Here is a 14,287-nt window from a genome sequence, read left to right as displayed (position 1 = left end):
ATGAGGCTAAGTGTTGCCTTCTAAGTCTGTCCAGTCATTTTTGTATCATTTGCTAAACATTTTGAATTGGACTGAGAATCGTTACATTTGCTTTCAGCTCAGTATGTGCACAGCCCCCAGTGAACAGTTGGAAAAGATAATTCGGAGACACCAGAGTGGTGATTACTTGCATACCCCATCCTGAGCCCGCACAGCGTGTTAACTTCTCTTGCTGCTTTAAGCATACCCCAGGTACTCTGTATATTTTCCTTCTGGGATTGTGATCATTCTTATAAGTGCAATTGATTTTTTTTCTGAAATTCCACAGAACTTAAAACCGAGCAGTCCCAACTTCTGAGCAGTTCTCATTGTTTATTCCTAGCATTCCACTGTACTGCGTCCTGCACGCGTTTATTGATAAATACTGGTTTAAATTGGAAGCCCTGCCTAGAGCTCTCCTCTTTCACACAGAGGAGTGAGATATTCTATTATATACCCAGGAACGAAAAGCAATGCTTAGCACCTATTCAAGGGGGAATTCTGTCATCAGAGGGAATAGCAGAGGCTTAGTGTCTTTTTGGACTGACTTGGAAAGGTAATCTGTTTGAAATTATAGTACTTAATACGGGTGGGCATGGAGACTATCTCACTCCAAATATAAGCTGCGTGTCAGGTACAGGTATCTGTATGAGAAGGTTTCTTTTAGACTAAAACTGAACATCTCCAAATTTGTCTGTCTCAGTAAGATCTGCCTTTGGGGCTACCTGAAAACCACTGTCTTTCTGCTCAGGCAGTTGGCCATTAGCAGTCCAGCAAAGCATCTTCAAACCAAGCAAGTCTGGGAAGGTCCTAAAGGCAGCCTGCACGCTGGAACACTACGTTTTGGTGTTGTAATTAGGCCTGGCTGCTTTTTTGTTGTTGTTGTTGCTGTTTTGGTTAGTTGGGGTTTTTTTTTGGTTGGTTGGTTGGGTTTTTTTTCTCTAAAATACTAGCCAGAAGAAGTAGTAGATTCTTGGAGTAGAAAGGCTACTTGTCTGCTTATTTCGTAATTTGGATTGAATTTAGCATATTGCAATTCACATCCGTATCTGATATGCTTTAAAAGGTTGGGCTCGGAAAGGATGAGCAATATTTTTGTGCTATAATTTGGTCTAAATGTATATGACATCTTTGTGTGGGACAAGAGATTTTGAAAATCACTGACAGTTGAAGCAGGAAGTGTATTTGAAGTAGCTTATGAAAAGTCTGATTCTCAAAAGGTCATCTTACCACCCCTGATCAAATTGGACAAATCATGTATGCTGATGGCATTTTGGAGGTAAACCGCTGGCCTGGAACTGCTATTACTGGCTTGGAAAGATGCCAGGATATATTCAACAACAGTTGATGATGTGTACTGGCTTTGTGCTACCATTTGCTGGCACTGGTGTAGTTATGGGCTATGTTGCCATACTTTTCCAATGTGCAACTCAGGATTGGCTTTTTAAGTGATCAAACCCTAAATGGCAAAAGCAAAGCATATTGCATACTTTGTACCATGTATTGTTAGAGACCCTTGCATGTGAGTGTGTTTATTTACAGAGAAGTAGCAGAGGCCCTGAAAACCTTTATTGTGAATTTGTGTAAGCATGCAATATAAAGAAATTAATTATCTGTACTAAGGCCCCCCTCCTACCCCCTCACACGATGCTGCACAAAATACAAATGCCTTTATATGGAATGTAGCTGCTGCTTCCTGTAAATGTTTATAAGATGTTATTAAAAACATATGTCCTCTCTTCTCACAGACCTTGTTTAGAAAGCTTGCTGCAAGCATGTTGTTTTAGCTTTCCTTGCAAGAAGTAGCATCTGTTGTACTAAAAATGGTAGTTTTGTGCAAATGCTTTTGTTGCTCTCTTATGTAAAGCCACATAGAATTAGGATCTGTGTTTGCTTGCTCCCTTGACAGAGAGTTAGCAGCAGTTCTCTGTGCCAACCTCTAGAGATTTTCCTTATTGAGACTAAACTGGAACCCTTAATGTGATTAGCCATCTCTTTTTAACCCTTGGTGCTTAACTTTGTTACCTAGAAAAATGGTACCTGTGGTTGTATGTAGGCAGGATAAATAAATTACCACCTAGATTGCAGTGTATGTGCTGATAATGTACCTGCAGGAGCCTGACCTTTCTGTCCTGTTGCTCTGAGCAGGGCTTGCTTGCAGAGATGAAACTGCTTTAGGCTGGGTACTTGCTTGCTGCTCCCATACATTTCTGACATCAATGTGAGTTCGTAGCTCTAAGGGAGTGTGAGCAGTCAGGGTCAGAAAAAAGAGGCCACCAGTGTCTGCTGTGGAAAAGACATCTAAGGATTTTTTTTAAATTTTATTTTAAACATAATATGCAGCTAGCTTCTATAGATATTAGTGCAGTAAATCACTGTACTGCTTATTGTGATCTTTTTTTCCCCCCCTTCTTTGTTTCTGTTTTCTAAGGATATTTTTCTCCTCCTCCCCCTGACATCCCAAAGATGCTGTTTGGATTTCAAAGTGAAGGACAGGCTGTCTTTCAAGCTTTTCTATGGCACCTTTTAGTGAACTGAAGAGGTAGCTGTTGAGTGATGAGAGCTACTGTTTTCCTTATCTTCTGTGCTGTGTTCTGACTTCACAGTAACAGGATCATTTTTAAAATTTTTTGGTTGCACTGTTGCATTTCTTCTTTCTGCTTGCCACAATTCCTGTTATAATATGGATGGTTTGTTTGTTTATCTTTTTCTTCAACCATTTAAGCTTCATTTGGTGCCTAGTAGCTGTCCTTCATAATAAAGAATATTGAAGTGAAGCAATGGGATGAAGGAGAATAACTGCAAGGAACTAAGGAAATGAAAGCAACCATTGTCCCCCTTCTGAAGTCCTCAAAACCAGAATATACAGCAGCCAGTACTTCAGGGGCCATGTAACGCTGCAGCCTGATTCTGTGTAGTCATTTTACCTAGGCAAGGTATTTCCCAGTAGCGAGAGTGTGAAATTCAGAGATGATTCTATCCATGAAGATAGTAATTCCTTTATTAAGCAGGTAATGAAAACCTGCCCCAAAGCCTAGTCTAGAATTTGAGTCCTTTAAAGAAATGTAACCAAAGCCTGTAAATAAGAAATAACAGGAGGGGAAGGGCCCAAATGTCAGTTCATAGGGAGTAAAGCACTTTTAATGTAATGGAATAGGAGGCAAGTAACCAAGTAGGAGGAATGGAGAAGCAGAGTTAGGAGAGAATTTTGCTGGAACAGGAACCGGAAAAGAGTAGCAGTTTGAGAAAGAATGCTTGAATTTAAGTTGTGTATAGAGATGGAGATCTGGAGTTCATCCTCTGCTGGGAACCAAGGAAATTGCTGCAGCAGTCTGGTTTGCGTTACAGACTTGAGATACTACTGTCTTTTCAACAAGTACTAGAAATTGTGAGTTCAGGCCTCACAAGAGGAGGAGATGACAAGGGTTCAAGATGGGAGGAAGCATGCTCTCTTCCTTGGAGAGAACAAGGTAATATACTGGAGCCCTAAAACCGATTTGAACTGGAGCTGCAGTTTTATTAGTGCCCAGATGAAGCATCCTGCCTCCAACCAAGACCCCACCCTTTTCTAAATCATTCCTTCGTGGCTAGTCTCACTCACCCACACCAGTGAAAGGCTTCTTGTGCTCTTAAATATGTATTCCGGCTAGAAGACCTGCCTTTAGCACAGCCTTATGTGCCCTTACTTTTTTCTGGGATTCTGCCAATGAAACTCCCTAATCCTCTCCAGGCAGATGGCCAGCAGCCAAATTCAAAATGTGTTTTACTTCGAGTCCATGAACACGTAGGCTTATTAAGTGTGTGCAGAAGCAAAACTTTACATAGGGTTCTTCAAAGTTTTATATTTTATTCTTTAGGTGGTGTATGATCCAGTGGAATTTGGGAGTGGCATTCATCAGATGTGTGTGAACATTCAGCATATCTTCTCACATAGGCTTGGTCTCACAGTTCAGTCCACATGTCATCTCTCTTGGTGGTCTACAGAGAATTGAATGGTCTGTAGCACAAGACTTATCTCTTACCATTCTCGTTAGAAATACTTGAATGTCTTTGTTCAGGTTCTCAAAATAGATTTTAAAAAGGCATTTAGGCACTTAAAGATGGAAAGCACATGACTAGGCGTCACTTCTGTAGACTAAGCAACTTTGAAAATCTGTTTTATTGGACTGGGTAGACAGAGTATTCACCAGAAACCACTGCCAGCCAGGAGATGTCAGTAAGTGAGGCACCTCTATGGAGAAGAGACTGAAGTAGCGAAGCAGTGTGGAGAGAGAGCAAGACAAAGTCGGGAAGGGAGAAATGAGCAAGTGGCTTGCAAAACACTAGAGAAGGAGAATAAGATGATGAAAAGCGGCCTGTGCAGAGTGAGGTTATAAAAGAGGTGGAAGAGTGCATGCCAAGCAGAGCAATGAAAGTCAGCTCCCATTTCCATCAGAAGTGCCTGTAGGAGGGAAGCTGATGGAAAGAGGATTACACCAGAGTATTACTACAAACATCTTGGCTTCCAGAAAGGACAAAATCCTTTATTGTATCAAAATCAATTAAAATTGTGTTGAAGGCTTTTTCATGTAAATATATTGCCAGAGAGTTACTTTGCCCAGGGGCTGATAGGACCACCTCATTGCAAAAGACAGGAGTGATGATAGTCTCACAGAGCGACCTGGTAACATTCGATGTGCACAGCAGAAGTAAACATTTAAGATCATGAACTGTGTTTTTGCTATAGCAGCATAGCCCTCGAGCAGAATGACTGTGTGACTGTTTAATCTCGCTGTACCCACTGTGGCAGTGTTCATCTCTGCCTCCCAAGGGTGTCCTGCAAATGGCACGCATTCCTCTTTGTGTCCTTTTCCATCTTTCATGGCAGGATTATAAAGGTAAGGGTAGAATTGGCTCATCGTTGCGAGTATATGCAGATATCACAGGGTTATCAGTAGCGTTAGCATTTAGTGCTGCTGGCATTTATCTGTGTTGTGTCTAATGGGTTGAATTTGGAAGTAATGTGAGCAAAGGGATGCCTTTAATATAACTTTGAGAATTCAAGCCTGTATTTTGGTTTGAGGTGCTAGTTTAAAAATCTGTGTGTTGAATTCATTTTTACTAGCTATTCTTTCATTATCAAAAAATGCCTGTAGTCCTTGCAATTGCTGGGGAAAGAAATTCATCTCACTGAATAATCTTAAGTATTACAAGAGCTACCTACTGACATGAAAGCCTATAAATACGGAATTTTCTTCCTCTCCTGCCACAAGTATGGTGCTTTTGTTCATTGTACTTTTGGGTCTTAATTAATGAAGAGCAGGAGGAAACTGGTTTACCTGTTTAGTGTGGTTGTAGAATCATGAGATATCAACTGTGGGCAGCTGAGTGATAGCATGAAGTTCCTCAGTGACTTTGAAAGTGCTCAGTGAAATCAAATTGCTTGCAGATGCTTTATGAAGCTTTAAAAAATTAATGTTATAAAAACCGTGAGTAAAAATGACCAGTCCTTTTTTCCTTTTTTTTTTTTTTTTTTTTTTTTTTTTTTTTTTTTTTTTTTTTTACTTTTTAACCTACAGATATTGATGACGTCAAGAAGCACAAACCAGGCTACCTTGAGGCTACAGTTGACTGGTTCCGATTATATAAAGTCCCGGACGGGAAACCAGAAAATCGGTTTCCTTTTAATGAAGAATTTAAAGACAAGGTGAAGATAATCCAAAATTAAAGATGCATGTTTCTGTCATCTGGCCTTTTTAATACATCCTAGAATTTTTGGAATTGTACAGGAGGAGGTTTAACAAAAAGACTTTTTATATGCGGGATCTTTGAATACAGTGTATTAGGCTAGGAATAAATAGTGTTTGCTGCCTTCCATTTTACTCAGGGAAAATACATAGATTATTAAAGCAAAAAAACATTCATTTCTATATCTGACAAAACTTATACACACATCTGTGTGTGTGTGTGGTTTTTTCCACAGTGTTTTCATTTTCCCTGACAGGTGAATGAACAGATAGTCTTTTCAGTATTTTTTCAGTCCTGATTGATAAATTTTCCTGACATTTTTTTAAGGCTATGCAGTTTAACACAGACAGTGGGTTGCAGATTTTTTCTTGTTTGGTATTTGCTCAAGGTGTACTTTTTCCTGGTTTTCCTATATAAAAATGTTTAAAATGTTTTTGACTTAAAGGCTGAAAAAAATCTTTTTCCCTTTTGTAGAGAAAATGAATGGCATTTTGAACTATTTACCGTAAAATGGCTAGTGTTCAAAAGGAGAGTGGACCTGGGAATAGACCTTGCTGAAGACAATACCTGGATTTTTCCAGAGGAAATTAAGTGTGATTTGAGTAAAAGTGCTTTGCAAATCACGTATTGCACGCTCTCTGTAGACTATTTTTGGCAAAGAATCAGTTTCCTAATGAATGATGTCCGTGTGTCAGCTAGTTCAGCCTTGCAGCGTGCTATCAGAGTTATAAAATACCTTCTAACCAGCACAGGCAACGTTAAATGTTTTGTCTGCTTAAAGAGATGCCCTGACTCTTGTCTGCGCTAAAGATGTCTTTTAAATCAATTGAATGTAGAGTTGTAAGGCTTGATAACTTGGTCTCTCCCCTGTTCTCCCAGGAACTGCTCTTAGAGATTTTCCTGCTCTGTAAAGCAGAGTGTTGCTCTGTAGCTACAGTTTAATGACAGTTTAAACTGTCAGGCCATTCGAGTTCAGGCTTGAGGCACTAAATGCCCTGACATAGCTGGTTTGGAGCACTTGAATAATTCTCAAGCATTTCTAGAGACCCAGGATGTGGCCAGGCTGCAGTGGCTGTGCTCCAGCAGCTCTGGTGAAGTTCACAATGTTCCAGTGGCATTTTGCCAAGTCACTCCTTGTTAGGAAATGTGAATGTTCTGTTGGCAGCTTTCTGCAAACCAGTCTAGATATCATCATCTAGACAATGAGGTCTTATTTTACTTTATTTTTTGAGGCTTTTTTATTCTCACCCTGCCCCCAATATTACTTTCATTTTAAAGAAACAAAAACTGTTAAGTAACTGACATGTTATGTTGTCAATGCTTAAGTATATGATGGGGCAATTAATGAAATAAATGCAAATTTAGCTACTTGAGGGGAAAGCTTAACTCTGACCCTGATGTGCATGTGTAACAGAAGAGTCATAGCTCACACACTTTATCCCATTTAGGACCTGGTACAGTTTTCTACTGCTATAGGTGTCTTCTTACCACCTAGTGCCAATTTAAATTTTTTTGTGCAACCTTAGTGTCTTCTGGCTGCAGACTGAGGGGAAAGTCCTGAATGTGTTACTGGTGTATTTGGCAGATAGTGAAGTTTGGTTTTTTTCATAAAAATGGTGTTATATTTTCCAGAGATATAACGACATCTCAAAGAAAGGCCCCTTAAAATAATACAAGAAACAGTATCTGTTAGTAAAGTAGGTCTGTGGCTTTTTTCCTGTTTAATAACATTTTAATGCATAAAACTTTTCCTTGATGTAAACTAGGATTTTGCTGTTGAAATTATTAAATCCACCCATGAATATTGGAAAGCTTTGCTTCATAAAAAAGCTGATGGAGATACTATTAAGTGGTAAGTATCAAGTCACGTCTTTTCCTCTTTGAATACCACAAGTAGTAGCACAATACAATAGGTGGCAGCTGTGCATGAACTGCTTAGATTTTTTTATTTTTCACTTTGAAATGACAGCAGTAGTCATGGTTTTGATTGATAATAGACTATGGAGGACTGATCGCACCTTCTATGATGATGAATTACTGGTAAGTGGTTCAGAAAAAATATTGGTTATATAAAAGTGACATAGATTACTTCGGCTTTTGAGAAATGGCCCCAAAGTGTTTGTTGGGGATCATTTGGTGAGAATCTCAGTATCCTGTGCAAATCCTCTTGTCGTTGTTCATTCCATCCTTCAGTGCTGCATTGCTGTGTTGCAAAATCCTTTTGCAGCTTAGTGTTCCATACTTTTTTAGTTGTTCTCTGGAACGAGGCAACCAGATTATTGTTCTTCACTAATCTTTGGCCTGATCTAAGTTAAAATAGACTCTACTAAGCTCTCTGGACTGTTTTGCAGTGGCAGCTCTGACACCAGAGGCCCTGGAGGAGCAAGCAGGTATCTTTGTCTGGTGCTTTTTAAGGGCTGTAGATTGCCATTAGCTAAACCAGATGGCAAAGTCAGTGGGGAGAGCTGTTCTTAGTCTCTATTGTCTTCTCCTTTCCTGGGAAAATGTGACTATCGCTGTCTTGGAGCTAATTGTCCAATTGGACAGGTTGGTAGTTCTACTTTATCATGACAAGAATACTGAAGGATAATACTCGAATTTTGGTTTTGATCATTTCAGAGGTGCTTTGAGCTTCGTGATGACGAAATTAAAAAATAACTGAAATTGCAGTCTTGCTTTGAGGAATTGAACTTTTTGCGTTTACTGTGTAGAATCTTGAAAACTCACGACCAAAGTCACTTTCGGCATAAAAGGATATTCATAGGGAAATGTTTCTGTGAAGCATTTGGTCCCAGAGTTTGTCTGCTCTCTGGTAGGTGGGTGTCTGCTGCTTTATGTAGGAGCAGAATTTTGACCTGTTTTTTCCTTCTGCTTGTTAGATGGAAACTAACCGCAGACAGGTAGGCCAAGGATGGCCTACCACAGAATCTGGCCATCCTTCAAGGCGCAAGAGATAGGGGATGTTCGCACCATCTGTGCGGGCCATCTAGGTGTTCAGCTCCCTCAAGAAGTGCCAGTTTATCTCTGCTGACTTTTTGGGGGGGCTTTAGTTTCTTAACTGTTATCCTCTGAACTGTACTCAAATCAGCTGCCAGAAGCATGGAGTGTGAGCACTGCTTACGTAAATATGTAATGTACAGCCTAAAAACCACCTCAAACCCAAAGAAATAAAGAACACTCTCTACTCCCCTGTTCCCTTTCAGCATTACTGGTTACTTGATGGTTTTGACTTCTTCATATATTCTAGATATGCATTTCTGACCTCTATATGTGAAGATGTTTTTTGTCCAGAGTGACTTAATTGTGTGCCTCATTTTCACCGATGGATAAAACACATTTTAAATTTTATTTTTCAGCACAAATTTCCTGGTGAGTGGCAGCCCATTTTGTTGCAGTGAGGAGGAAGCCCGATCAATTGTGCAGTCGGTAAGGATAATATTTATTTTTTCCCCACCTTTTTTTTAAGTGATCAATTTCAGAAAAGACTGAAATAAAGTAGCTAATGGAAATAAACAAAAATTTAAGGCATAAAGTAAAGGGAAGAGCACAAAGGTTGTGGGGGAAGTGTAAGCGGTTTAATATAAGCCTTTCGATGCAGTTGTCCAATTGTGCTTTCAGGCAGGTTCATTACTGTTCTAGTGGGGGTCTTTTTGTTTTGTTTTTTTTTCTTCCCTCTGCAGTGCTGTTTCTTCTGATCCTGAACAGCAAGATGGACTGCTATTTGTATCTAGCCTGCTGTCTTCTCTGTCTCCCCTGTTGCCATGAGTTACCACCCAGTGTTAGATCTCATTGACTTAGCTGACTGTAGTCCCCAATCACTAAAGGGATCCTTTGTTTGTCTACTTGCATAATTAAATGCATTGCTGTAAGAGGGGGGGATGCTTTTTTGACTGTTTCTTAAAGAGTGCCTGTCATATTCTGAAAATTAACATAAAATTAAAACACGAAGGATTCCTGTTCAGGCAAGAAAAATGTCCTGCAGGTCTGATGCTTTCATGTGCAAATACTTGTGGAGGAGCATTTCTTCCATTTTGACATACGCTAGTTTGGATGCCAGAAATTACATGGAGCAAAGTACCCCAAATATTACTTTTTTTTTAAACATATGCTGTGATTGAGCCTGTGCTCATGACCGCATGAGCACATGTTTTGCACATGTACATGGCTGCCAGGGCAGCCAGTGTTTTTGGCTCAGTAGTCGCAGTAATTATGCAAGTTCAGGTGTCAAAGGAGACACCATCCACTGTCTGTGCAGTTAACATTCCAGCAGCACTTCTAGTAAGAATGCGTTGTCCTGGGTGGTGTTTTGTAACAAGCAAATAAGACTCTCAGTTGCAGAGAAAAGTTGCTTTAAGTCATAAAGAAGTATCAAACCTAACTGCTTTTCCTGTTCAGATCTCTTGCTTTCAGCACTTCTTTAGAAGTCCCTTTGTGTTGCACTTGTGGATGTTGATTAAAGGGAATGTAAGTTTTAAATGAAAGAAAAACTCATTTTGGAATTCAAATATGTTTTTAGACATGTTAGGAGCAGCTATATTTGCTATAAGCAAATACTTACCTCCTCTGTACTTTTAAATTTACAGTAACTTTTAATAAGTGTTTAAATGCAACTAAAATTTCAAGTTCAAATGCACTTGGATGGTTATGGACCTGCACAGGGTAAAAAAATTATCGTTTAAATCAGCAGTATCCATTACTAATAGATTAATCTAAATTAATACATAAAATTTTTTCTTGTTTTTTTAGGAGGGAGGTTAGTAAAACCAGTTCATAAAATAGGTACCTTGTATCAAACTTTAATGGCTTTTGTTGTGAGCACTTGCCTTCTTATCAAATATTATCACTTCCTGGCTTTTTTTGTGCCTCCACATGATTTTCTTTAAGTGATACTGGTTTTGTGAAGTTGTCATCACAGACTCCATCATTGTGTTTCAGTTCAGTCTAAGCATTTTAATTATAAAATGTCTTTGTCTTTATAGGGCACTGTCTCTTGGTACTTTTCAGACAGGGAAAAGATGCAATACTCTTTTAAATACTGTTCATACTGCATGCAATTTCCATTCTATAATAATTAAAATAACTAAAAAAAAGTAAAATGCTCTTGAAATATGGAAGGTGGACAGACAAACTCTAAATATAAGCAGACGGGTTGACTTGCACATTTTAAGCAGGTATTTTTTTTACATAGAATACTGCCCACTTTTGTTGTCAGGCATTCATCTATTTCTTTCAAACTGAAGTGAAAGTACGTGAATGTTGGCTGCAGAATGTTAATGGCTGTGGTAATTTTAAATAAAAGCTGCCTGCGTCTGTCTCTGGGGTTTTTTTGTTTTGTTTTGCTTTTGAGGTTTTTTTTTTTTAAACTGAAGTCAGATGTATTTTCTTCCAAACTTCTGGATAAAAACAGAAGAATAAAAGCTAAGGGTAGAGATTTTGTATGCAAGCAGAGCAAGAAACGTATTTCAACTACAGCAAAATTTCTGAGCTACTTGAGCAGTGAGAGCTGCTTCCCTTCAATTCCATTTCCTAGGTCAGACTCCAATTATGGAATTTTTGAGTGGGTGGCAATTGCTTTAAATCAGCTATATTTCTCAAAAAAAACCCAAACCAAATAACCCAAACCCCAAACAAAAATCGCACAAAAAATCAAAGGCAGCACTCAGTATTGTTATGAACCAATTTTTATGTCAGTCAACTGTGACTAAGAACCAAATGGAAAACAACCAAACCCTTACCAACTGCTTACCAAATTGTGCACTAATCAGAATTTCATATAGATTTTGATTAGGTAGTTCCCAAGATAGTCCTGTTGATTTCAGTGGGCTTGTTGTGCTCTCGTTTGACCTTTCGTTATTTTACAGATGTGGGACCAGAAAGATTTGTCTGTGTTTAGGAATTTCCACTCCACTGAGTTAATTTCTAGATGGTGGGCATGTGAACTGTCATCTGTATTGATGGCAAACTAGGAATGATTCTACAGTTGATGAAGTTGCCATGTCCATTTAATACCAAAGAGACAGAAGATAATTTGTGCATATGGAAACACATACTGAACATTTGAACCTGCCAAAATAAAGGCTGCTCCCTGCAACTACAAACTCAGCTGAAGTTTGACACTAGGTGGTGAAAATTTCTAGCGTTCTCTAGCCTCTGAAAATTGTTTCAGCTCTTCCTCAGCTCCCGTGTTAGTGTATGTTGAAAACTAAACTCAGGAGGAATAGAGCTTTGTAGCTGAATGTGTTAGTGCTAAGATGTACTGTTTATTTCGGGGTTTTAAGTGTTGCCATCTGTAAAACTGACCAGGACAGCCAAACCATTGTTTAACGTTAATCCTGAGAACTGCTTGCACACTTGCTCTGTGAAGAAGCTGCTGGGGACTTTGCAAGTTGGAAAATCTCCAAGACAATCTACATACAGTTAGTAGAGCAGCATTTCTCAGACTTCTCATATAATTCTTCCCTTATAATACTGGAAAGTGAACTAGGAGAGCTTTGCTACATGAGGGCTCCTTTGATAAAATGCAGAACAATGGCTTACAGAGGAAAGTATTTGTCTTTTCCTGATAATTTACAACAAAATTTGAATCTGTATACTTACTCATGTGTTTCAAATAATTCAGACCTAAGTAGTAAACTGTTAACTGCCTTTCTCCCTACATGTTTTCTGTGAGGCCATTTCCATTTAGGACTTAGTAGAAGCAGATTTTTTTGTTCAGTGGCCAGTCGTGAAACAAAAGGTGGGGTTTTTGCTTTGGTTTTGTATGTTTGTTTGGGGTTTGGCGGGGGGTGGAGTGCTAGTGTTACTTTTTATAAAATTTATTTTATTATTTGGGTTTTTTTAAATGGTGTTCTAGATCAAAGTTTTGTGTAGTTGTGAGATTCCTGCTTCAGTGGGTTGAATTTTTGATCCGTTCCTGGTGGGAAGATGCTGAGTCTTTATCTAAAACTTTCTCAGCAGTTACCCCAGAAGTCACCGGCAGCTGCTTATACAGGTGACTACTGGTTCTCTCTGCCTTAGGTGAATAAAGCTTTGATTTTACTGGAAGGAGAGGGGATGGTCAGATGTTAAGGCCTGGAAGACACTTTCCATAGAGCACAAGAGCTCTTAATCCCCACGTGTAAGAAATCGGGGAAGAATGGCAAGAGACTGCCATAGATGAGTCAAGACCTGCTAGTCGAAAGAAAGGGCAAGAAGGAAATACACAGAAACTGGAAGCAGGGATAGGTATCCTGAGAAAAGTATAGGATTGTTGCCCAGTTCTATAGGGATGGGGTCAGGAAGGCCAAGGCACAGCTCTATCAGTGACTACATTGCTGGGCAGGGGAAGAGCTGTGGATGTCATCTCCCTGGTCTTCTGTAAAGCCTTTGACAAGGTCCCCCTGCAGCATCCTTCTCTCCAAACTGGAGAGATATGGATTTGATGGGTGGACTGTTCAGTGGATGAGGAATTGGTTGGATGGTTGCATTCAGAGGGTCAATGGCTTGATGTCCAGATGGAGATCTGTGACAAGGGATCCCTACTGGGACAAGTGCTGTTTAATATCTTCATCAGTGACATAGACAATGGGATTGAGTGCACCCTCAGCAAGTCTGAAGATGAGTGGTACAGCTGACATGCCTGAGGGATGGGATGCCATGCAGAGGGACCTGGACAAGCTGGAAAAGTGACCAATTGCAAGGTCCTGCATCTGGATCAGGCAGGGAAGGACTTGGGGGTACTGGCGGATGAACGGCTGGACATGAGCTGGCAATGTGCGCTCACGGCCCGGAAAGCCAACTATATCCTGGGCTGCATCAAAAGCAGCATGGCCAGCAGGTCATGGGTGGTGATCCTGCTGCTCTGCTCTGTTCTGGTGAGACCTCACTTGGAGTACTGTGTCCAACTCTGGAGTCCTCAGCACAGGAAAGACATGGACCTGTTGGAGCAGGTCCAGAGTAGGGCCACAAAAATGATAGGGGAGAAACACCTCCCCTATGACGATAGTCTGAGAGAGTTGAATTTTTTCAGCCCAGAGAAGAGAAGGCTTGTGGAGACCTTATTGCAGCCTTTCAATACTTCAAAGGGGCTTATAAGAAAGATGAGGACCATCTTTTTAGCAGGGCCTGTTGTGACAGGACAAGGGATGATAGTTTAATAGATTTAGACTAGATACAAGGAAGTTTTTGCAGTGAGTGTGGTGAAACCCTGGCACAGGTTGTCCAGAGAGGTGGTAGATGCCGCATTCCTGGACACGTGCCAGGTCGAGCTGGACAGGGCTCTGGGCAACCTGATGTAGTTGATCTTGTTGAAGATGCCCCTGCTCAGTGCAGGGGTGTTGGACCACATGACATTTAAAGGTCGCTTCCATCCCAAACTGTTCTATGATTCTGAGTCCTAGATTATGCCTGTCATACTGGCACGTCCTTTCAGACCAGTCACATCAACCCCCCCCAACCCCGGTGCAGGTAATTATTCTGGGTCAGGGGGAAAAAGAAAACTTTTCCTCTTTCTTCCTCACAGGCTTTGACCTGCTCTTCAGTGGCTGGAGCCTTGTGCCTGCTT

General features: G+C 40.2%; 1 protein-coding gene across 1 annotated transcript in view; it reads left to right on the top strand.

The window, feature by feature from the left end:
* Positions 1-14,287, top strand: part of PPA2 (pyrophosphatase (inorganic) 2) — a 24,787-nt gene that overhangs the window by 7,880 nt on the left and 2,620 nt on the right. The window contains exons 5-7 of the mRNA XM_010136358.1: positions 5,577-5,704; positions 7,512-7,597; positions 9,102-9,171. Of these exons, the coding sequence (XP_010134660.1) occupies positions 5,577-5,704; positions 7,512-7,597; positions 9,102-9,171 (284 nt within the window). The remainder of the gene's footprint in view (positions 1-5,576; positions 5,705-7,511; positions 7,598-9,101; positions 9,172-14,287) is intronic.

The sequence above is a fragment of the Buceros rhinoceros genome, unplaced genomic scaffold, assembly GCF_000710305.1.
Source record: "Buceros rhinoceros silvestris isolate BGI_N320 unplaced genomic scaffold, ASM71030v1 scaffold12475, whole genome shotgun sequence".
Taxonomy (NCBI): domain Eukaryota; kingdom Metazoa; phylum Chordata; class Aves; order Bucerotiformes; family Bucerotidae; genus Buceros; species Buceros rhinoceros.
This window is presented reverse-complemented; position numbering and strand designations above follow the sequence as displayed.